Below are 26407 nucleotides of genomic sequence, written 5' to 3'. Positions count from 1 at the left end.
TAGCAGAAGTGTTATTCATATAATATGCAATATTATCATTGCAAGTTGACTCATAATTGATAATAATGAATGACCCCAGGACCAAAACCGTTACTGACAATGAATACATTCTTATAAACTGATATGCAGTAAAGAAACAAATTAACAAGTATTAGTTAAATATAATATACATACACATGTAACCGAAAAGTGAGTTGAATCGCCTAAATGTTTACTCCGAGGTTACTTCCATATTTCCAATTTATCTTACGTGGACAATATTTATAATCAATTTTTTGCTTTTCAAGAAAAAGAAGCCAGAAAAGTCTGGTTGCATGACTTTAATTTTCCAATTCAAATATATACTGTACCAATTGTCAGTTATGACGACTAAATCTGGAAATGACGTCATCGTCACACAGGAAGTGTTCGTCCGTCGTCGACTTGGGCTGCCTAGTGGGATATCCTTCATAGTGGGGACGATCATTGGTATGCGGCAAGTAATTTTATTTTAAATAGTTTTAAAACACTTGATTACATCAAATTGCATTAGTATGAATTTTTAGACACGTTTTTGACTAAAACGCAAATCCATGGTCATCAGATTTGTCAAACTTGTACAGAATCGAAACATATGTAAGTTAATATATGTGCTCAAACAAAAAGAATAGAAGTACCTTTTTTTCAAGCAGCACTAAAGATAATGCATATTATATATGCTTTTTGATTTCATGCACATGCAGGCATAACGTGTATGTTGTAATGATCTCAACCAAATGTTGACAAGCTTTAATTTAGGTCTCAGAAAATATATTTTCATATAATTATTGCAAATATTTATTTGGTACTTAAAAATCAGGTTTCGTCATTTTTAAACTCAGATGTACCACTGAACTTTTTAATAATGATTCAATCTGTATTCATTTGATTATTATCTAGGGTCTGGGATCTTCATATCCCCCAAGGGTGTGTTACTGGGAACAGGCTCTGTTGGACTTTGTCTAGTAGCGTGGGCAGTATCTGCAGCATTATCACTCTGTGGTGAGTAGCGTGGGCAGTATCTGCAGCATTGTCTATCTTTGGTGAGTAGCATGCGCAGCATCTGCAGCATTATCATTCTGTGGTGAGTGTATTAAAATACTTATATCAAGTAAATGCTACTACATGTAAATACAAAAGGGAGGGGGGGGGATTGGAAGAGTAAAATTCCTTTTGATTTAACTGACATTCCAAATTAGAATCTGAGCTAGTCAATTCTTAACTTATAAGTATGTCCCAAATTTTTAGATGATTGTGCATTCTGCCTAACTACAAATCAAAGTTTCTAACAGTTGGTATGAAAAGCATTTTGTACTATACATTTTTTTTCTTCGAATCACATAAAATATTTAGTTACATGTATAGCCATAATTAATGATTATAAACATGCATGTATTCTTTGAAAAAAGGGCATTTTTATCAAACTGTCTGATCTTACATTCTTTCTGCATCAGGTTATCTATTTCGGAGATTCTTTATATAAATTCCTTATTACAGGAGCGTTAGTAATGGCGGAGCTTGGCCTTCTTCTACCACAATCAGGTGGTCCATACATCTACTTAAATAGAGCTTTTGGGAGCTTCCCAGCTTTTCTTTTTGTATGGGTGAGCTCGGTGGTAATTCATCCTGCTTCGTTACTCGTCAAAAGCCTGACTGTGGCCGAGTACATAGCTCAGATAGCCATGGACGACTGCCAAAGAACCCAAGGGTGGACCAAACTAATGGCAGCCATCATCATTGGTTTGAAAAATCTTTTTTCCATCTTTTTTAAAAAAAAAAAAAAAAAACGAATAATACCATCACTCATCTAGCTTATTTTTAATTAAAATACATTATTAGTTAGTGTGACCACTGTCAATGTTGCGAGTGTGCAGTTGGCGGCGCGGACGCAGGTGCTGTTCTCCGTCATCAAAGTAGGCGGGTTAATGGTGATTATCGGCGGAGGAATATATCAACTAGCAGTAGGTTTGTTGGAATCTTGAATGAACTTTTATATATATTTTGCCTCTCCAAGTTAGACGATTTATAACAATTCACCTGTGTCAATTTAGTCGCAAGAGAACTTCTTAACCTCACTTTATATAGTAATTAAAAATAAAAATTGGAAAGTTTCAAAAAGATGCTTTTGCAATCTTGTGAATTTTCTATTTACATGTTATGTATAAATATATAATAAGCAGTAAAATAATAGATGACCGTGGTTCAACTAAAGCTCTGGAAACATACAACTTGGGGAGATCTGTCTATTTGTTGGGTTACGAATTATTAGCAATAATTGATTTTTTAAATAAAAATATTTATAAAAATAAAACACATTTTTGGATAATGTTTTTTTCAAACCTATGGATAAAATCTTTAAGTAACAGGTCACAGAGGGCTTATTTCACGTTTGAACCGATCCCGATCAAAATCAATACAAAATTAATTATTCCTAATTTACTCACAGGCACTTGGGGTATGGACCCCCCCCCCTTTTCCATTTTTTTTTCTTTTTAAATCTGGGGTCGAGTCACCTTTTTCCTTTTTTGTATTCTAATATGCACTGTATGTTATCAATAATGTAACTCTTTTATCTCTATAAGCTGTTTTTAAATATATCGTTTTCGACTGATACATAAAAAGAGAGAAGGCTTGCAACTCTTTTCTCATCGTCTGCCTCACCTCGCTTAAACTTCGCCTGATTATTTATCGAAAGAATAAGAAAACATGGAATATGCATACATCAATAAATTCGTTATACATTCTTCTTCCTTTTCATATTTCCATTTAATTTTTATGTGCCCCCGATTTGTAAATATTTCGATTAAATCACCCGCATCTAGGGTAAATTTTGTTGATGTGCACCAGCTGGGACGGAACAGCTAAAAGAGACAAAAGAGTTACATTATTGATAAGATACAGTGCATATTAGAATACAAAAAGAGGAAAAAGGTGACTCGACCCCAGATTTAAAAAGAAAAAAAAATGGAGAAAAAAATGGAAAAAAAGGGGGGGTTCCATACCCCAAGTGCCTGTGAATTTACTGCCTATCTCATGCAGTTTCTACTGAGAAATCCATATGATTGATTGGTTCAATTGTTTTGTAAACCATAATACACCAAAGGAACCTAGCATTCCTGTGAAATTGTTTTATATTTCCATTATATATATATATATATATATATATATATATATATATATATATATATATATATATATATATATATATATATATATATATATAAAGCACTAAAAACCAACAACACTGTATATATCCTAAGTGTCGGATCTACTAAGTAGATACAAGGTCACGGATGGAAATTTATATAAAGCACTAAAAATGACCAACGACACGAACAATAATAATTGTCAAATTTTCGGGACGACCTGTCCCTTCCTCAGGACAAAGAAAAAAGTCAAGAAGTCATAAAAACAAAGGAAATAGAGAAGCAAAAACAACTAGCACTACTACTAAACTACCAAACACTAAATATTTACAATGTTACATGTTTAATTTGGAGTTTATAAACAGTTGTGAACAAAGAAATCCGGAGCGCTATGAATTGCGTCCGGTCTATCGGGTGTACTCTGGTGAAGTGTGATTTACATAATTGAACGACTTAATTATCGCTAATTAATTACGACCAACAGTAAATCGTACATTGTCTTATTCTCTCAAATAGCGTAACTCTACATGATAAAAAGAAATTAAAGAAAGATAATATGGAAGGATAATTTTGAAATATGAATTTGGATATATTATAAATTTGGAAATCGGAAAAAAGAAATAAACAAAAATGTAAGCTGTAAATCCAAGATGGACAGACGCGCAGAGAAAAGGCAAGGAAAAGTTCTGGATGCACAGGCTGAAGTCATTCCGCCCTAATGGTATTAACAAACTTAATGACTTCACCAGGATGAACGTGAACTAGACCCAATCCCGGATTGTAAAAACAAGTTCATTCTCTCTATATAGTGTAAACTTTACCGTTAATTCGTATTAGCAATCCTGGAACAACCTACCCAAATATTTACAGCTTACATTTTTGTTTATTTCTTTTTTCCGATTTCCAAATTTATAAATTTGACAATTATTATTGTTCGTGTCGTTGGTCATTTTTTAGATTTTTAGTGCTTTATATATATATATATATATATATATATATATATATATATATATATATATATATATATATATATATATATATATATATATATATATATATATATATATATCTGGTTGGTTTGAAACCGTATTTCAAAAGATGTGTTTTAAACATCCATTATATAAGATTTTGGTGTAGCATTTCTCCTTAATTTTTTTTATTCATTTTACAAATATGGAAATATAATCATCAGGTATCAAGTAAAAGTTTTATTAGTTTTAAACAGGGGCTTTAAAAATATTAAAATATGGAATATTTATTGGCAAACAAATGGCTAAAATATCACGATAATTATAGTAGTGTATTTTTATTTGTTAAATCCAAGGTTTGACATTTTTCATTCTAACGTTTAAATATTTGTCTCCTCTCGTCTATTCTCCCTGAGTACTCACGAAAAGCCAAAAGCGTAAAAAAGAGTAATTTTTAGAAGAGAGGCAGATGGACGAAAAAATTTGATAAATCTGGATAAAAATTCAATACAAAATAATATCTCAGACCTTAATTCAAATCTAATGAATATTTTTTTTAAAAAAATAGACAATGTTTGGGAGATAGATAAATTCTTTTTTCCAAATTTCCTTTTTTCTGTAACTCTTAGTGATAAAAATGTTCAGAGAAAATTTTAACTTATCACTGCAAAATTTTTGAAGGTAGACCCTTTTTGCACTTGTACGCTACGTTTAGAATATTTTAAAATACAAACTCTTCGAAGAAGTCTGTATACTTTCTTTGAACTTTTTTTGTCATTAGGAAATTCAGGCATACTTGGCACAGGCTTTAAAGGATCCTCAACAGAACTAAGCGGTTTTGCTGCGGCACTATACAGCGGTTTGTGGGCCTACGGTGGATGGTACAGTATTTTCAGAACTTTGATTAAGCAATATAATAAACTTTTCCCACTAAATCAATATTTATAACTATAAAAATAACATTTTTTTTAATTTTATAAACACTGAGTGAAGATGTGAATTTTTTTTTCATTACTAAAATCTCCCAGTCACATTACTTATGTGACGAATTCAAGAAATGTTCTTTTATTTAGTGTTGTAACTCATGCCTATACGTTAGCAACGAACCTGTTCCAATTATTATTTTTACAAATCAAAATCCTTTAATTAAAATTTTGAGAAATGAATGGCATTTACATAACATTTGTGCAGATATGTATGAACAGATCTGAAAAAAAAATTGACAGAAAAAAGTCTATCCATAACATCAGTAAACTTGCTAATACAGCTTTTGGACCAACGAGCTTTATCATTTTTTCTAGCATGAAATTGTATGATAAACCAGTAGATCTTTAATACTTTTGTATCTAAGATAATTTTAATTTAAGGGGAAATCTTAATTATGCTGTAGAAGAATTGAAAAAACCAAATAGGTAAGTGATCCCTTAACGATTTCATGTAAGCAAAGATAGGTCTGCTTGTGTGTTTGATGGCGTCATTATCGAACAGAATACACCAAGCAAAGGATAAAATTTCGAAGCAATTAGCACACTGGATATCATGTAAAACAAAAAATAACTCGGGTGAACTTTTTCCCCATTTTCCCTATAATCCATTCCAGGAACCTACCGTTATCGATCGGCCTGTCCATGCTGATTGTGGTCTTCATTTATATGCTTGTCAATGTATCCTACTTTACACTGCTGACCAAAGAGGAGTTTCTATCGTCCTGGGCTGTTGGTGTGGTGAGTACCTTAAGTTTCTGTACCAAGGGCTTGTGAGTACTTGTCTTTAGGCTGAGCACCTCTGAAAGAATATCGAGTACTTACTCGACGAATTCCTGGGTTTTGGGTGCAGTGGGTCAGTAGTTACAAATTCTCCTTCTTCGAAGCAATGGGGGTGATGAGTATGCATTCTGATTCCTACCCCCTTGATCTCTGAGTGTGCTATGTCTTTATCATGATTATTTTTTTTAAATGATAATAACGGAGAAAAGGCGAATTTTAATGGTAGAGAGCATGGTGGTTTACCTGGCCGCTGCTTACAATGCTTTTACCTTTCTATCATTTGTTTTACATTAGACTTGGGCAGAGAAGATGTTTGGGAGAGATGGTGCCATTTTTGTTCCCATAATTGTGGCCTGCTCAGTGTTTGGATCAGCAAATGGCGGTGCTTTTGTGGGTTCAAGGTTCGTTTATACATACATATATATATATATATATATACCTCACAATATATATCCCAGATCACAAGCAAACTGGTCACAAATAAACATTTTATTCACATGAATAGTTGTTCTTGCTAAAATATGCATATTGTGACCACTTTTTACCTGGATTCTACCTGCACGAAATACCGGTATGAGAAAACATGATTTGTTGTTCCATACTGGGAGACATTGGATAAATTTTCCTTTGTATTTCAACTTAAAAAAAATATTCTAGATCACTGGGCTTCCAAGTTCCATTTTTATGAATTTCTAGTCCATGCTTGTGGATGCTTGAAAATTTAATGACTTACTGTATCATTGCTGCTTTATAAACAATAATTCTTCAAAGTTTTCTTTCTTCTTACCTGTATATTCTTTTCAAAACTTGAATCTCTATCGCAATTCTGTTCTAGCCCTCTGGTCAATTAAATGTACTTTATTAATGTTCACAGATATTTGCACACATTCTCATATTAGATTATCAACTGAAATCATGAGAAGTTAAAAGAATTATATTTTTAATTGCCCCCGTAGTCGAAGATTCGAAGGCATATAGTTTTTGCCCTGTCCGTCCGTCTGTCCATCTATTTACCGCAAAAACTTTAACCTTGTCCATAAGTTTTGATTGGTTGTAGCTATGGCTTTCATCTTTATTTCAATTGTGTATTCCTTAATTGTGACAAGACCTTTCTTTGGGTACCAACATATTTGACCTCTTGACCTTGGAGTCTGACCCACTTATGCAAAATTGTGCGAAGACCTTACTTGGGTAAAAATATTTTTTACCTTGACCTTCCTCTGACAGGATTTTCCCTTGGATTCCAACAATTTTGACCTTTTCATCTTGACCTTGGAGTTTGACCCACTTTTGAAAAACTTAAACCTTGGTCATAATTTTTGAACAGCTAGTACTAGGTCTTTTATAGTTCACAGGTATATTCCTTGTGACAAGACCTTTCCTTGGATACCAACAATTTTGACCTTGACCTAGGAGTTTGACTCACTATTTGGAAAACTTTAACCTTGGCCGTAACTTTTGAACGGTGACCTATTGCTATCCGTTTTTGTCTGTCGTCGTTCGTAGTCCGTCGGTCGTAACTTTTGAACATTTTCAGCTTCTTCTCTGGGACCACTGAACCAATTTCAGCAAATTTTGGCATATAACATCTTACTATGGGCGAAGGGGAACAAAAATTGTGAAATTCATGGCCCCTGCCCCCCCCCCCCCCCTTGGGCCTTAGGGGAGGGGCTTAAACCATCAAAATTAATGCAATCTTTAAAAATCTTCTTTACTCATGAACACCAAAAAGTCAAACTATTGGCATGAATGTAATAAGCATTGAGCTCTCTACCATAAATGTGAAATTCATGGTCCCAGGGTCAGGGGTTGTGTGACGGTACATATTGTCGTTTTGTACATATTGTCGTCGGCGACAATATGTACCAACCTTCACTGCACATATTGTCGTCCATCAGTACATATTGTCGCCGTCAGAAAAGTAACACATGTACATATTGTCGCTGGCGACATTATGTGCCTCACCCTCACTGTACATATTGTCGCCCCACAGATATTGTTGCTTAAAGATTTCTTTTGTTGTTTTTTGACTGTTTCGTGAATGTAATTGGTGTATGAATCACACTGACGTATCTCGTATGCTATTTAATGCAGCGTAATTGTGACGGTACATTTTGTCGTTCTGTTCATATTGTCGCCTGCGACAATGTGTACCTACCCTCACTGCGCATATTGTCATCCATAAGAACATGTCGCATGGCGCTGCACGGCAATGCTCCATATAAATATGGCCAGAGAAACCAAAAACTTAAACAATGGTCGTATACATTAATTTGATCGTCGAAATATTACTAAAATATTGCCGACTCAGCGTTAAACAATATTAATCAATCAATCCATATATATATATATATATATATATATATATATATATATATATATATATATATATATATATATATATATATATATATATATATAGTGAAATTGTAGTAAAAGTTCACGGTATAGGTAGGTTATAAATTAAAATAAAATCCAAGATAAACAAACAAGTTCACATTTAATTATTACACTAAGCGCTTTCGCCGTGAGGCTCTTCAGAGTGTAACAAAGTTTATAAAAACAATACAACTTGGTTGTTTTGATGTCGTTATTGTGACGTCATAAAGGCAGCATTATATATTGGCGCAGGTAAATTTCTTTAGGGCGCCAAAAGTAGAGAATTGAACATATGTACATTGTGATGAAATAGACTGCTAATTTTAAGCTATAATGTTCAATTTACATTTAGTTTAGGTTTAAATAATTTTACAAAGTAATCTCCCTTGGCTCTCCGTAATTGTTCATTAATTTCTAGAACTTTATAAAATGGAAATATTAAAAAGTTTCCATTCGCACATGAATCAAAATGTTCACTGCATGGCGTATTCCTGACAGAAGGGTCCCGTATTTGTTGTTTATGGACTCTTACGCGGTCAGCTAGTTTGTTACCGGTCTGTCCAATGTAATTTTCCCCGCATGAAGTACAAGTCATACAGTATATTAAATTTTTAGATTTGCATGACATAGTCGCATTTACGGTAAATGTTTTACCACATTTAAAAGTAAACTATATGCCGGTGTAACGACGAAAAGTGACCCCCGTAGAATATTGACCGGGGGTCATTTTTCTACGTAGAAATTTGACCCCCTGGTCAATATTCTACGTAGAAAAATGACCCCCTTTTTCGTAGAAACTATGGCCTGGGGGTCATTTTTCTCCGTGTGGGTTGTAGAAAAATGACCCCGTGTCTTTTTTTAATACACAAACTGGTTTTGGTAGGAATATTCTTGTTAGGCAAATACATTGGGGTAAAATCACGCAACCTAAAAGCTTTAAAGTTTAAGTAACAAAAGGTTACACTATACCTTACAAGTACATCAATAATACAAGATGTTTATCCCATTAAAGGAAATCAAATAACTATAGGCTATTATGCTGTTCGATGACTATAAGAGCAAAAATTCACGTGTTCTTAGATTTGTTTTATCAAATTTTATATTAAAAAGTTTCCAGAGTCGTCATTAAAAAAAACAAGATTATTTACTTAGCTGGTGTCAGAGAGAGAAATTTACATATGAATAAAAATACATTGTTTCTGTGTATAATTGTAATGATCCTCTTTAAATTTTACTCTGGGTAAATAATGTTAAAAAAAAAAAGAATGATAATAAAGTCTCAAGGTTTTTTTTTTCTGAAGTTACAAGAAAGATTAATGTTTTCGAACCCTACCCAAATAAATCTGCGTGAAAAAATAGACAATTTTTAAGTTTAGATCCCATATATATCTTTGATTTCTGGTAAAAAAATTCTAATAAAATATAAGGAAGATTAAATTTGTGTAAAAATAACAGACAGGACTAAATAAAAAATCCTCTGATTTTCTATCTCAGAGACACAAAAAATGGTTAGCTCAAAATCTTTACCAATGTCTTTTGTCGTTTGCTAGTGTCAACAAAGCCTATAAACAAAATGAGGCTTCTTACATAAAAAAATGATTTTAGGTGTTTGGTAAACTAAGAATTGACACAAGTTTATACACAGTAGTACGTATATCCCCTTTCTAGTTACATGTAATAATTTTTACCAATAGAAAAAACCGAATGTTGCATTATGAAAAAGCTTCCCTGCCTACTTTACATATTATTTTTTCCCTAAGTGTGATTGGCAATATTAGCACAATTGAAGTTGCGTTTGCAAGACTACATATAGAACTGTGCCAAAAATATTGTTCAAGTACGTGATTCGTTTCAGCGTATCTATAGTGGTAAGTTTTGAGGGGGTGGGTAACGAGGATGTAACCCACTCTTTAAATTTGCTAGCCTATAGAAAAAAAATCTGACCATGTCTTTCCTATGCACAAATTAAGCGATCTTGCTGTATGATACGAGGTTTTAAAAATATAAGAGTTTTTAGGATAAAAGTAAACAAAAATCTTTTTTTCTACATTAAAACTCCTACTTATAAGGAGTTACATAATGCATATGTGCATGGTGATGTAGATTATACATGTATCTATATAATGATCAAGGAAGGGGAGTATATTGCCAGTATTTCTATCACAATCGAAGGGCACTCCTAACAAAAATTTACTATAGTAAACTATACGAGGGTTGTCCGGTAAAATCGTTAACAAAGCGTTTTTCTTGAAAGACACTAAGCTGAAATTTTCAACAATTGTTTATTTATCATATTTAAAAACATCGTAATTTTTTGGATAAAATATAGACAAAAACAAAGTGTTTATTATGCTTGAATGTACACAGGGTAAGGTCCTACGGCGCACGATAAATAAACCAGGGTTTCATTTGAAAATACATGATTATTATTTCGAAATAAAAGTACTAAATAGATAATGTTGGGGTGAAAATTATCCTATTTTTAATCCACTGTCTATTATGTCGTCTTTTGTAAATTTTTAAGGCATTTCCTTAAACTTTGGCAGTTTCCTGAGCATTTGAAATGGGAAAGTGGTAAACGCAACAAGGGGAAAATGGCGATGTTTGGTGACGTTACGGCTAACCGTTCCGTTTGATTTAGATGTAGTAATTATGCCCTAAGAAACTTTAAATGACTAAAGAAGAAAAAAAATACCACTAGATCTTTAATATACAAGTGAAATGGGAGTTTTCTAAGCAGAAGCTTTTTGATCGGGTCCTCGGGTAGAACGAAACATACCAACAAACAGCAAGAGACGCTTTCACTGTAGACCATCGATATAAGACAGCCTATTTAGTTGAATAATAGTGAAAGTACTGTCCATAACTTATTTATAAATCTTCAGAAAGTTCCATGTGTGTGAGAGATTGGTTCCTTGACCGTTTATGGAGGAATAAAGGGGAACTCAAGTATGTGCACCAATGAAATTTCTGAATTTAAGTGAGGCTTATCTAACTTTTTTTTAGCAAAGAGGAAACGTGACGCTGCTTTATAAATACACTTTGACGTTATCATACGTGCGCCGTAAGGCGATACCACACATAACATAAAGTCTCATATTTTGTTTATTTGAGCACATATCTATTTGAAATTTGCTATGTATATTGATGAAAAGTGTACTAGAAAATAGTGAAAATTTTAGAATGTAGTGATGATTATTTTTTACTTCAGACAACTTGTCCACGATTTTACCGATCAACCCTCGTAGTTAACTATAGTTTACTATTACTAACTATAGTAAATATTTTGATTAACAATGAAACTTTGTTTGGAACTTTTTTGAGATTTCAAAGCTGAAACTTTCTTAAATTGATATCAGTAATGTAAAATTTTGGGATGATATGTTAATGAACAAGAAATACGAGGGGTAATCAAAAAGTTCAACTAATTGAAATACTTCCATAAAAGAAATAAAATCACATTTCGATGTTTATTATTTTTTAAATTGGTCCTCTCCGATTTGAATGCACATCTGCCATCGTTCTCACAGGATGAAATTACACCATTCAGTTGACGAAATGGTAACTGAATGGCCACTGAAAGGTCACTGAAAAGTTCCTTTCCAGTGACTTTTCCGTGGTCTGTCAGTTATCATTCAGTCGACTGAATGGCAGATACATTTCAGTGGCCTTTCAGTTATCTTTCAGTTGTATCTTTTTATTGGATAAACGGCTTATTTTTTAACTTAGAAATTTTATTTCACGTTTTCTTATTATAATGGATCTGCCCATGCGCGAATCATGTGATCCAGGCGTTCACGTGACATTTTCCGTAGCGTTCTGTTCACAGAAATTAAAAGATTTTTCCGAGTTTTAGATTTCTTACCATGCAAGTTATTTCTTATAACAAGAATAGCCCATTTGTCACAAATAGGATTGATGGATTAGGATATCTTTTCCCAGAATGAGCATAGTGACCATCACAACCCAACTCTTTTGTATTGGGGTGCGTCGTTTATCCATTATGGATAAAGTATGTTCGCCTTCTTTTTATCATATATGATATGTTTAAAATCTAAGGTAAACGATATTTTAGGGATTCAATAATTTTATTATTGTTAAGATATTCAACTATTTTTCTTAATGTAATTTGGCGATCTTTCGTTACAGTTTGCTCAACTAAGGACACATCTCTCCCCAAGCTTGCTTTTACTGGGCACCAGAACAAACATAATTTTTACCACCTCCCTTCCTTCACTAAAACAATCAATCCAATTAATGATTGAACTTCTGCCATGTCTTTTTGTCTTCATAAATCGTGTACAAATTATTATATGCTACTGAAAAGGAATTTCTATGATAAATGTTAAGCCGTTCGTTGATCAAGTACGACTGAGTAAACCATTTTTTGTCACGTCATCTACATATTGAGTCATATTTATATTGTGACGTCCAAACGTGTAGCACATATCTGCTATTTATAGAACATGTTTATGACTAAATGTGTGCCAAATTTCATTTTGATCTGAACCGTGGTTTTGTAAATAACGAGATAGTTCACGAACTTTTTGATTACCCCTCGTAGTTCCCTAAAATATAGAAAAAATGTGCACATATAAATTTAAGAACATAAAATACCACAATCATGCATTCAAAAAAATACTTTGATTTACTATAGTAAAAACTTTGATACTGCAATAAACTATAGTTAACTTTGTAAACTATAGGGGTTTTTTTGTTAGAGACTATCAGTGTTTTTCATATTGCGATCCTGATACAAACAATATATTTATAGTGTTTCATAGTTAGCGTTATTTAGATACATTCGTTTTTCCCTGCAATAGAGATAATATAATTCTACAGACAATAATTGTAAGTACACAAATTACAGGGGAAACAACAAATCTATGAGCCAGTGCTTTCTAGTGATACCCCACCCGCACAGACAGACGGCAAGATTTGTACCAAAATGAATATCACTGTATAGCATGCCGAACCAAAGAGTGTATTAAAATTTCAAGCATCTGCGATGAGTTGTTGCAGAGAAAACTGCAACGAAAAAAATGTTTCGGACAGACATACACAAACACTCACCCCGCACACACAACAGAGAGATTCGCAGGGTACAAGGTATATACCCCCATTTCCTTCGAAGCGGGGGTATTAATATTCATGTAATAAATAAGGATAAATGAACCTAAAAGAGGGAAAAAGATATTTTATGATTAAAAATGAAGCAGCAATTGCAGTTAATGATAGCATTTCCATATTGGACGCTATTGGATTCTTCATATGCCGTGCTTTCTCTAATTTTTTCCTTGTCTAAAAATAATAATACAATACGTTTTTTGTTTCAATGCAATGGTGTATCCAGAAACTGATACATGTAAAAGCTGGGTTGGAGGCAGGTTGAAAGCGGGCACAAATTTTAAGCTAGAAGTATGGGGCCACAAACTTGTCCTTTAAATAGTTTCCGATAACATCCATTCCATACAGGTATATCCTTGTCAGAAACATATCATGTCATTTTTGGAACAAAACCTGTGAGAAAAAAAAAAGAAAAAAAAACAAAACGGATTATATATATGGGATGCAAGCAAAAATAGCCATACTATATACATTGTATATCATGCTAGTATTGAGAAGTGGCGTTAAGGAGGGGAAGGTACTTTGCTCCTCCTCCAATATACATTTGAAAGAAAAAAAATCAGGAGACTCTAGGCCTTCACCGACCCTCCCCAACATCGGATTAACGCATTTCACACCCCATTTCTAAAGGTTTAATTATAAGATATAGTGAAAAAGTAGGGGGTCAGATTTCTATGGGGGTCATTTTTCAACGTGTGTGGAGTCGTAGAATTACCGGCCTGGAAGGGTTTTCTACGGTCGAAAAATGACCCTACTTCTCGTAGAAAATTGACCGGGGGGTCATTTTTCTACGAAGAAATTTGACCCCCCGGTCAAAATTCTACGGGGGTCACTTTTCGTCGTTACACCGGCCTTGACTGTACATATTGTCGCCGACGACAATATGTACTGGTGCTTGACTGCACATTTTGTCGTCCGTAATGCAGGAGGAAAATAAGGCTCGTCTCGGTACATATTGTCGCCGGTGACAATATGGATCGATGGACGACAATATGTGCAGTGAGGGTAGGTACATATTGTCGCCGACGACAATATGTACAAAACGACAATATGTATGTACTGTCACAGGGTGCTGGTGTTGGGGCGGGCCTCTATTGATTTTATAGTGAAAGTGCATTATTTCTTTGAAAATCTTCTTTTCTGCTCCTGGGTGTGAAACTAACTAACTAATTACATTGTTATGATGAGCAAGAGTGCCTCTTCCAAAATTGTGAATTTCATGGCCCCGGGATCAGAGGTTCCGGTGTTAGGGTGGGGCTCTTTTGATTATATAGTGAAAATACATTAATACTTTGAAAATCTTCTTCTCTGCTCCTGGGTATGAAACAAAATAACTAAGTACATTGTTATGATGAACAAGAGTGCCTTTTCCAAAATTGTGAATTTCATGGCCCCAGGATCAGGGGTTCTGGTGCTAGTGCAGGGCTCTTTGATTACATAGTGGAAATACATTAATACTTTGAAAATCTTCATCTCTGCTCCTGGGTATTAAATAAACTAAGTACATAGTTATGATGAGCAAGAGTTCCTCTTCCAAAATTGTGAAATTCATGGTCCCAGGATCAGGGGTTCTGGTGTTAGGGCAGGGTTCTATTGATTATATAGTGGAAATACATTAATTCTTTGAAAATCTTCTCTGCTTCTGGGTATGAAACTAACTAAGTACATAGTTATGATGAGTATAGCTGCCTTTTCAAAAATTTGATTTAATGTAGCACATACTGTTCTGAAAAGATATCCTTTGTATTTGTAAAATTTTGACTAAGGCAATGGCCCAATCCAAATCCCGAAGAGGAACACTGACTTTGAACACATTATATACCAAAGTATGCGTTGGGCAAGTTTGGTTGAAATGGCTCAATGGATCTTTAAAAAATGAAAGTGTAAAAAAGGTGAACAGATCGAATACACATAACAGACAAACGTCAGACAAACTACATTAAAGGAAACTCACTTGAGCTTTTCGCTTTATGGTGAGTTAAAATTCCTAAATAAAGATGATTTATCTATCACGAGCCGTATTTCCTCGAAAATATTTGCAAACTCAAGTCATATATTCTGGTTGGATATTTTTCAGATTAAGATTTTTACACACATTAAGAAGTGTTTTGTTGCTTTTTTTAAGGGTGATTTTTGCTGCAGCCAGGGACCAGAATTTCCCGGAAGTGTTTTGCTACCTTAACGTCCATTCTCTGATCCCGATCCCTTCAGTCATCTTCATGGTCAGTGTATCACTGTTACAGTCTTAGTATCATCTGAGTAAAACTTTTCTGAGAGGAAAAATGTAATACTAAATTATTCCTTGAAATTAAAAAAAAACTTTCTTGCATCATTCATTTAAGGTCTTGAAATATTGTTTTTCGTTATTTTAACATTGGCACAGTTTTAACAGAATTTGGTTAAAACGAAACATTGAGATAACGAACATGCAGTATTCAAGCTCAAAGTCCATTAAAACAATATAAATCGGGAGCAGAGCTAACACGGGCCTCCAAAAAGATCAGAGGTGGGATCAGGTGCCATCAGGAGTGAGCATCCCCTGCCGACCGGTCACACCCGCCGTGTGCTCCTTGTCATGATCGGTAAATAACGGAAAAATCCGTCGACAATTCAGTGTGTAAATAATGGCCTAACAATTAGTATGAAAAACGTCAGTCAGCAAATGACTTAAGGTATTCAATGTATAATGAATGGATTTTGAACAATTTTGAATCATTTTAAAATAGTTACATATGCATTGCCAGGTAACGACAAAATGGAAATGAACCAAATTTACATGTCTGATAACACGTAAGAAGACTTTTTTTTCCAAAGAATATTTCCTACTGCCAAAATCCATTTATCTTTTTAGCCGTTAGAGGATGTTCATAATTTATTGTGTGCTTAACAACTTTTGTCATATGATATCACAGGGTTACTGTCTTACTGACCACATGACCTTGAACTTCACCCGTGAACTTATTCAAAATAAATTTTAATTTGTATATTTTGAACGGAGATAAAATAATTTACATCTCTTCTAATAAAACCCCATCAACCCCAAAATTCTAGTATTCTTTCAGTTTGATTTATGCATACATACCGAGATCTGAACTTGTAAATGTTTATTTGTTGGAATCTCATTCAAAACTGAACCTTTCCTCGTTTGCTATTGCAGACTTTGATGGCACTGCTGTACCTTGTCCTGCCTGGTAATGTTGGGTCTATGATTAACCTGACTGGTTTCATAGCCTGGGGCACTTGGGGTCTGGTAATGGCGGCCCACATCGTTTTCAAGTTCAAGGGAGACACAAAGGACATTCCACGACTCGTCAGGGTATGAACAAAGTAGATAGATCTCAGTATGCTTTGAACAGCAGTATGAAAAAGGTGCATTTATATCTGTGTGAAGCAGCTTTTCCCCCCCAATATGTAAACGATTATGAACAAACTACTAGTATATAAAGCTTTGATTTCGCCCATGCTGTGCTTTTATGTGTGTATGTTTCTAAGCAATCTATTTTTTGCACTAGGTTGAATTTTATGCATACAAAAGCGTTTTCTCAGTTAAATTACATTTCTGAAACCAGGCGATTATTTTCTATCCAAAGTTACCAACAAACATGCCACTAAAATAGGTTTGTTTTTTACCTCTACTGGTAAGAGACGAGAAGAGCATTTATAAGCAATATCAATGCGTACGTCCGTCTGTCTGTAAACAATTTTTAAAAATGCTACTCTTCCTACAGTTTTGGTTCGATTTCAATATAATTTGGCACACAAGTAGACAACACTAAGATACATAATTCTCTTTATCGGCTTTTGATTTCAGTCAACAGTGGTGCCACTGTTACTAAAATAGAAATTTTTGTGAAATTCATTCAAAACGCTTCTCCTTCAGTTTTAGTCTGATTTCAATAAAACTTTTTATACAAGTCAACAACATAAAGTAAGATGCATATAATACCGGGTATCAATTTTTGACATGGAAACTAAACCAAGAATCATTACTTTATTTATTGCTTATATGTCATGCATGTAGTTTTAAGTGTTATTTTTCTCTTTCTTTGTTAAAAGTTCAAACCAGTAGGGATAGAATCTCGTCAGAGACTTATGGTTCTTATTTTCACAGATATGATTCAGAAACTAACACAAGGATCATTATTTTATCTAGTTTTAAGTGCAAGTGTTATTTTATCTTTGTTAAAAGTTCATTCTAGTAGGGCTAAACTCTCGCCAGAAACTTCTGGTTCTTATGATTCATCGTAAATTACCGACTTGAACAGGTCATGGGTTGGAACTGTTTCAGCAGGAGTTCAATATTTCTATAATATAAAAAAATAACCTCCCACTGCCTCATGCTTCAGCAATTAGCGAATGGTTGACAGAGAATTATAGCAATGGGTCACCGATGTGGGTGTGTACAATGTGATCTTAGTAAGATTTCTGCTGTCAATGTGCGAGTGATTTGCAAGAAGAAAACTCTTGCTGTGGCCCTCAACATTTAGATAAATTAACGACGTTTTACCAATTAACAATATTCACTCTCATTCACAAATAATGATCAAAAAGAAGTTCACTGTAACTTAAGTTTAGATCAACATATTCCAAGGCCCGAAGACAAATCAACTGACAAGGTTTGATGATCCTAGGCCAAGTTAAGAAAAGTCACAGTTACCTACTTTCTGAATTCGACGAATTATCGTTATTAAATATTGTAACCTAAATAATTTGAACACTATGACCTACAGGGCACCAAACGTAAGTAGTTGATGTATTCTGTGCCAAAGGACGTGTCGGTTCAAAAATCGGTCATAGTGATCTACTTTTTGAATTTAAGCATTATTCATAGTCATATCTGACTGTGTTACTGTTGTGTTTACTACAAACTAGTGAGATCTTAACTCACATATTTCTATTTTGTAGGTTCCTATCCTGGTGTCTATGATTGTGTTACTGTTGTGTTTATCTACAGACTAGTGAGAGCTACAATCAGATATTTCTATTTTGTAGGTTCCTATCCTGGTGTCTATGATTGTGTTACTGCTGTGTTTATCTACAGACTAGTGAGAGCTACAATCAGATATTTCTATTTTGTAGGTTCCTATCCTGATGTCTATGATTGTGTTACTGCTGTGTTTATCTACAGACTAATGAGAGCTACAATCAGATATTTCTATTTTGTAGGTTCCTATCCTGGTGTCTATGATTGTGTTACTGCTGTGTTTATCTACAGACTAGTGAGAGCTACAATCAGATATTTCTATTTTGCAGGTTCCTATCCTGGTGTCTATGATTGTGTTACTGTTGTGTGTTTATCTGGTGGTTGCTCCTTTTCTAGATGGCCTGAAGATGGAGTACATTTTTGCTTTCTCTGTCCTTGCTGTTGGTATTGTTCTGTACTTTCCCTTTGTCTACCTTCATCTCTCCATCCCAGGAAGTGGTACGTTACAATGTTGGGTGATGGAAATTTTTTCGTGACCTTGACCTGATTTTAAGTTTTGACCTGATAGTAGCTGCAATAATGTAGCCCTCTCCGATTTTTTTTAGCATCTTCATGTCACAATAAAATTATTCTTGACAGTTTTAATCCTGATCTCAGAGGACAAACCTTTTTAAGGACCATTAATGCCCACCTGAGTCACATTATTTACCTGACAAAGAATGTACAAAGAAAACTTTTACTAGATCCTAAAACTTGATAATACAGCTAAGAAAAATATGTTTAAGTACACTAGCTTATTGATATTTTATTTTAACCCCCCCCCCCCTTTTTCAAATACATATTCCCAGTTGTGGACCTACCCTAGCTCAAGCTGAAATATAAAAAAAACCTAGAGGCCCAAGTGCCTAGAATCGCTCTTCTGATAAATAGTGCAACTTTACCACTTCTACTCTAAGCCTCTTAGTATACTGTATATATGTAGATAAAGCCTTGAAATTCCAAAAGTAGGTTAACATGCCATACTTCTCTTGATTAACACACTCTGAGAACCCAAGATGAATCAACTGTCAAAGATGGATGATTTCAAGGTTTTTATTATCTGAAATATTTAGATATACCCTAATCCCAACAGTAGGTCATTGTGACCTACTTTTTGGTTGACATAATCTGAGGACCCAAATGAGTCAACTAACAAAGTTTAAAGACTCTAAGCCTATTAGTATTCGGAATATTAAAAATGTGAAATTCCAAAAAAAAGGTCATGGAGACCTATTTTTTGCTCAAAATACCCCCAAGGACCCAAGATGCATCAATTGACAAAATTTGATGATCTTAAGCCCCTCATTATCCAAAATATTAAAAGTGTGAAATTCCAAAAATAGGTCACAGTGACCTACTTTTTTGGTTGAAACACTCTGAAGACCCAAGATGCATCAACTGACAGTTTAATGACTTTTAAGCTCTCTTATTATCTAAAATATTTTATTACATATACCCATGAAATATCATAAATCACCATGACCTACTTTTTTGGTTGACAAACTTTGAGAAACCAAGACTAAGTTTGATGATTGTAAGCCTCTTATTATCTTATTATCCAAATATTTATTCATATTATATAACTAGAAAACTGACCAGTCAGCAAGGGCCCCGCGGAGGGTTAGAAATATATGGGTGCAGCTTACAGAATGAGAATTTTAATTGATTACAAAAATTTTAAAATATATGAAGAAGAATATGCAATAACAACTGTATTTATAAAATTTCAAGACAATTCCTAAATATGCAACAACCTGTAAAGAGTATCCCTGTATTTACATAAGGCAGTAAAAAACATATCTATAATAACTCAATTAAATGTATATTTAAACAAGAAAAAAGCATGTGTTTTATAAAATGCCAGCCTTCAGTGAATGTAAAATCACCCAGACTTGACCTTAACTTCAAAACAAACATCAGTTGCAGACAAAGGTTAATTTATCTTAAAGTGACAAATAAAGGTATCACACCGGTAATTGTTTTCACTATGTAATTCTATATAGAATAAAAAATCATTAAAAATCAGGTATTCGAATTCATGAAAAAATATTTAGCAGGAAGTGTTAAACGTTACCAGTCACATCAGCCGACACCAAAAAATAGGGTACCTACACGGCATTTTCTGATTTTTTCCATCCGCAAACAGGAATACCCTCAAAACCACGTGTATTCAATGTGTTTATAAACATCCTGTGTGCACCCCAGGAAGTGGCCTCCTATGCCCCGAAAGAAATAGTTCCTGTCAAAAACCTTTAATATTTTACAAAGTACATAAAATATCCTAAGCACAGATACCAAAAATGTAAAAATAGAATAAGGGAAATTAAAAAAAATTTCTCACAATAAAAAAATATTTCTTTATTATGTATGGAACTACAATTGACTAAGTTCATTTTAATTGGTCAATTACCGGTGTGATACCTAAAGATAAGCCTGGAAACATTTCTGCCTCAGACAAGATAATTCATCCCACATGTCCCAGGGGATTAATTGTACTGCTCTCTCATCCTTTTCTTCCAAGTTTACAATAAGAACTTTTTCAGTAATGATAGAATGAGTTTATTATTGGACTACCTGTTAAAATTAATAGTGTTCTTGAATTTACATACGGTAGCAATAAAAAAAAGAAATGAATAAATAAATAAAATATATAAACAAATAAAAACAAAAAAATTTAAAAAACACACACATATCTTTATGTATATCTTGTTTTTAGAATTCAATAAAATCATAACTTATTGTGTATTTTACCAAAATAAAGTATGAACATTATTTAAATCCACATTTCAGCGAATGTAAACATCATTCAGAATTGACCTTAACTTCAAAACAAATTTCATTTGCAGACAGAGGTATTAATTCATCTCAATTTGACAGAAACAGAAAATGCTTTGGATTTTCTTCAAGAGGAAAGTTAATTAATCCCATGGGACTAGTTGCAGCTTTCATAGTTTACAATAAGAACATTCTCAGCAGTTATCTCTCTTTGCCCCGGCATTCATTCTAATGTAAAGTTTAGGAATCTACCCCCACCAACTCAGCTCCAAACTGGATGACATAGAGAACCAAACTTAGCATCAAAATATGTCTTACTGCCTCTTCAACCAACATACCAAATTTGAACTTAATTGGTCAACTACAAACAAGAGCCCATGGGCCACATCGCTCACCTGAGCACATTGGCAAGGCAAAAGCACAAATCAGTTCAGTATTGAAAAGATTAACGGGGGGGGGGGGGGGGGGGGGGGAGAGAGGCTTGAATTTTAAACTACCTGATGATGCTTCCATGTCAATATATAATTTGTTTTAACAAATGGCTTTGTTGTACTTGAGAAGATTTTTAAAAAAAATTCCCATATATTCCTCTGTAAAAATTTGATCCCCCATTGTGGCTCCTCCCTATCCCAGGGGTCATCATTTGAACAAACTTGAATCTACACTACCTGAGGATGCTTCCATATCAATATGACTAAACATAGCTTTTCTGTTCTTGAGAAGAAGTTTTTTTCTATATGTTCCTATGTAAAACTTTCGATCCCCTTATTGGGCCCCACCCTACCCTCGGGGGTCATCATTTGAACAAAATTGAATTTACACTACCTGAGGATTCTTCCATATCAAAATGACTAAACATGATTTTCAGTTCTTGAGAAGAAGATATTTTCCTATATGTTCCTATGTAAAATTTTCGATCCCCCATTATGGCCCATCCCTATCCCCTGGGGTCATCATTTTAACAAACTTGAATCTAGGATGCTTCCATATCAAAATGACTAATCATGGCTTTGCAATTCTTCATCAGAACATATCTTCCTATATATTTCTATGTAAAACTTTGATCCTCCATTGTGGCCCCGCCCTACCCCCGGGGGGTCATGATTTGAACAAACTTGAATCTACACTACCTGAGGATGCTTTCATATAAATATGACCAATTAGGGCTTTGCTGTTCTTGAGAAGAAGATTTTTAAAGATTTTTCCTATATATTTCTATGTAAAACTTTGATCCTCCATTGTGGCCCTGCCCTACCCCCAGGGGTCATGATTTGGACAAACTTGAATCTACACTACCTGAGGATGCTTCCATATAAATATGACCAATTAGGGCTTTGCTGTTATTGAGAAGAAGATTTTTAAAGGTTTTTCCTATATATTTCTATGTAAAACTTTGATCCTCCATTGTGGCCCCGCCCTACCCCCGGGGGTCTTCATTTGAACAAACTTGAATCTACACTACCTGAGGATGCTTCCATATAAATATGACTCATCATGGCTTTGCTGTTATTGAGAGGAAGATTTTTAAAGATTTTTCCTATATATTTCTATGTAAAACTTTGATCCTCCATTGTGGCCCCGCCCTACCCCCGGGGGTCATGATTTGAACAAACTTGAATCTACACTACCTGAGGATGCTTCCACATGAGTTTCATCTTCCCTGGCTTTGTGGTTCTTGAGAAGAAGATTTTTAAAAGATGCTACTAATTTTTCACTAATTCTTCATTATCTCCCCTTGAAAGAGGGCGTGGCCCTTCATTTGAACAAACTTGAATCCCCTTCACCCAAGGATACTTTGTGGCAAGTTTGGTTGAAATTGGCCCAGTGGTTCTTGAGAAGAAGTCGAAAATGTGAAAAGTTTACAGACGGACGGACAGACAGACAGACAGACAGACGGACTACAGACAAAATGTGATCAGAAAAGCTCACTTAGCCTTCGGCTCAGTTGAGCTAAAAAGTTATTAGAGAAAAACAGAAAATTTGTGGACGGAAGAATGACAGAGTGATTACTATAGGGCACCTGCAAATCCCTGCGGGGCCCTAATTATTTAGAAAGAGCAAAAAAAAATAGGTCACAGTGACCTACTTTTGATATTTCATGGCTCATCAAACGTTAAGAACTCAAGATACATCAACTGACAGTTTGATGATTGTTAATCTCTCATTATTTGAAATAGATCATGGTGACCTACTTTTTAGTTGACAAACTTTCAAAACCCAAGATGCATCAACTGCCAAAGTTTGATATTTCTAAGCCTTTTATTATCCGAAATATTTAGACATAACCATGCAATATCAAAAATAGGTCAAAACATGGCCCCCAGCAGAGTAAGGTGGGGCTATATAAGGGGATTAGAGTTTTACAGGGGAACCTAGAGGGAAAATCTTTTCAAAAATAGCAGGACCACACCAAATTGTATTAAAATGCAAACATCCCCGTTGTGTGGATTCAATTTTTTTTTAAAAATTAGATAAGCATTGTGGCCCATGGACCTCTTTTTTCTGGCATGAAAGACATATTGTCCACATTTCTTGGTATTCCAGATTATTCAACATTTAATCATATATTGTTCCTAGTTGAACATATCTGATGTTAATTGGCCTAAATCCACTGATAAAACGATTTTGTTCAAAATGTTAAACAATGACACAGGTAACTTGAAAAGGCGATCAAAATCATTAATAAATTTACACATTCCGTAATCTTCACCAATTGAAATGCCCCCTTTAAATAAGGTCATGCTTCCAACTGAGATCAGCCTGGAGATAACATGGCATTTTATCTTTTTTGTTTTCACTGACCTAATTTGTACGTCTGCATTTAATAAAGGTTGTCACTCTTTCATTTGACATAAAAAAATGTAGAATTTCTAGACTTTATAAATACCACCTTATAATTAGGCCACTCCTTACATTAATCTAAGCTGTGATGGTATTTTGACATCAGTTTCTAAATATCAACATTTTACTGACCTTAGTTATCTATTTTCAGGAATCTTGTATGGCTTTCTCCAGCTATTTTTAGAAGTTTCACCTCCGTCTCGCCTGACAGAGTAGTATTCGACTCCTTCAATTCTACTCAATTCACAGGATGATACTCAACTCAAAGGCATGGAGAAAATGACTCAGTCACATTTAAGTAAGCTATAAACTAAAAAATACAGACATTGGGGAGAGACTGGGTCATTACCCCAGTATAAGTACCGTATATACTCGCCTACAAGTCGGTTTTTGGGGAGTTAAACTTTGGTCCAAAAATCCTTGCCCGACTTGTAGGCGAGTTATAAAAAATATTGGTATTATAGCAGATCAATCCATTTAATGCAAGCTTAAAATATACAACCGACTTATAGGCGGACCGACTTACAGGCGAGTATATACGGTAGGACGATATTTCAGGAGGAATATCAACTAGGTTAGATATGGGTTACAAGGATCCACCAATACAAAAGCATGTACATTTAGATTTCAGTCTGAGCTTATTGTCAATACATGAACTATGTATAAATGACAGAAACTAGGAACACATGACTGCCACACAGATTAAAACAAAACTTTCAGAATCAGTAAAGGTGCTAACAGGTTTAAGTGTCTGGTTTATAATCTATAAATTTGTTATATCATATTTTTAAGTCAATTAAATGACTCAGGTGACCTAGTTAGCTAATGCCATTGTTCTGTAGCAATTTGAACCTTTAGAAATCTTTCACCCTCCTTTGTGAAAAGTCTGAAGAAATTTCAATATGTCTCTGAAAGAAGGGGAACAAGAAGGAACACTTCTATATAAATAGAGCTGGGACCTATAGGGCCGGGATTTGTTTTAATCTTTACAAAAAGCTTGCCGACTTCTGTTCTTGTCAATGACTTTAGGCTAGATACAGGTAATAATTTGTTTCTCAATAAAACATTTTATTTTGGTATGTATAGAAGAACCTTTCCAAAGACATTAACTATGAAGTACGAGTTTGTTATCTTGAAATGTTATTTAATTTTTATGCCCCATATCGAAGATTCGGGGGTATATAGTTTTTGCCCTGTCCGTCTGTCTGTCTGTCTGTCCACAAAAACTTTTTGCCCGTAACGTTTGATTGGTTGGAGCTATGACTTTCATATTTCACCCATTTCCTTGTGACAAGATCTTTCTTTAAGTACCATAATATTTGACCTTTTGACTTTGACCTTGGAGTTTGACCCACTTATGCAAACTTTTATGAGACTTTAACCTTGGTCATACTCATAACTTTTGAACAGTTGGTGCTTGGGGTTTCAAACTTCACATGTGTATTCCTTGTGACAAGACCTTCCTCTGGATACCAACCACTTTGCCATTGACTTAGGAGTTTGACCTACTTTTGAAAAACTTTAACCTTGGCCATGACTTTTGAACGGTTGGTGCCAGGGCTTTCATACTTAATATATGTAATCCTTGTGACAAAACCTTCCTTTGGATACCAACCACTACCAACCACTTTGACCCTTTGACCTTGACCTAGCAGTTTGACCTACTTTCGAAAAACTTTAACCTTGGCCATAACGTTTGAATGGTTGGTGCTAGGGCTTTCATACTTCACATATGTAATCCTTGTGACAAGACCTTCCTTTGGATACCAACAACTTTGACCTTGATGTTTTACTTACTTTTAAAAAACTTTAACCTTCGCCATAAATTTTGAACAGTTGGAGCTAGGGCTTTCAAATTTCACAGGTATATTCCTCAAGACAAGACCTTCCTTTGGGTCCAATATTTATTATCTTTTGGCCTTGATTTTGACTTGCATTTGAGAAACTTTAACCTTCGCCATAAGCTGCCATACGGGGGCATCAGTGTTTCACAAACACATCTCGTTTTCCCTTACTTTTCATTGTAAATAATGGTAATGTCTATAGAGTTCTTTTTTTCTTGATATGTGTTAATTTTGGAAAGCACATCTCCTTGGATATAATAACAAGAGGCCCATGGGCCACATCGCTCACCTGAGTAACTTTGGCCATGCTGTTCTTTACCAGATTTCCCCCATTGTAATACCTATTGTGGCCCCGCCCTACCCCCCGGGGTCATGATTTGAACAATTTAGAATCTACACTACCCCAGGATGCTTCCACATAAGTTTCAGCTTTTCTGGTCCAGTGGTTCTTGAGAAGATTTTTAAAGATTTTTCCTATATATTTCAATGTAAAACTTGGATTCCCTATTGTGGCCCCGCCCTACCCCTGGGGGTCATGATTTGAACAATCTAGAATCTACACTGCCCCAGGATGCTTCCA

General features: G+C 34.5%; 1 protein-coding gene across 1 annotated transcript; it reads left to right on the top strand.

Annotated features, from left to right (window-relative positions):
* The first annotated feature begins 362 nt into the window (after positions 1-362).
* LOC133197704 (b(0,+)-type amino acid transporter 1-like) lies at positions 363-24180 on the top strand. The gene is made up of 11 exons (XM_061333866.1): positions 363-468; positions 919-1020; positions 1516-1758; positions 1858-1983; positions 4914-5013; positions 5500-5544; positions 5733-5856; positions 6193-6299; positions 15530-15626; positions 16562-16720; positions 24135-24180. The coding sequence occupies exons 1-11, from the start codon at positions 363-365 to the stop codon at positions 24165-24167; spliced, it is 1242 nt and encodes a 413-aa protein (XP_061189850.1). The 3' UTR covers positions 24168-24180.
* Positions 24181-26407: the final 2227 nt, after the last annotated feature.

This window comes from Saccostrea echinata, unplaced genomic scaffold (assembly GCF_033153115.1).
Source record: "Saccostrea echinata isolate AGI-Se365-2 ecotype Australia unplaced genomic scaffold, CSIRO_AGI_Sech_v1 ptg000001l, whole genome shotgun sequence".
Lineage (NCBI taxonomy): Eukaryota > Metazoa > Mollusca > Bivalvia > Ostreida > Ostreidae > Saccostrea > Saccostrea echinata.
The sequence above is the reverse complement of the archived record's forward strand: the minus strand, read 5'-3'. Positions and strand labels throughout refer to the sequence as shown.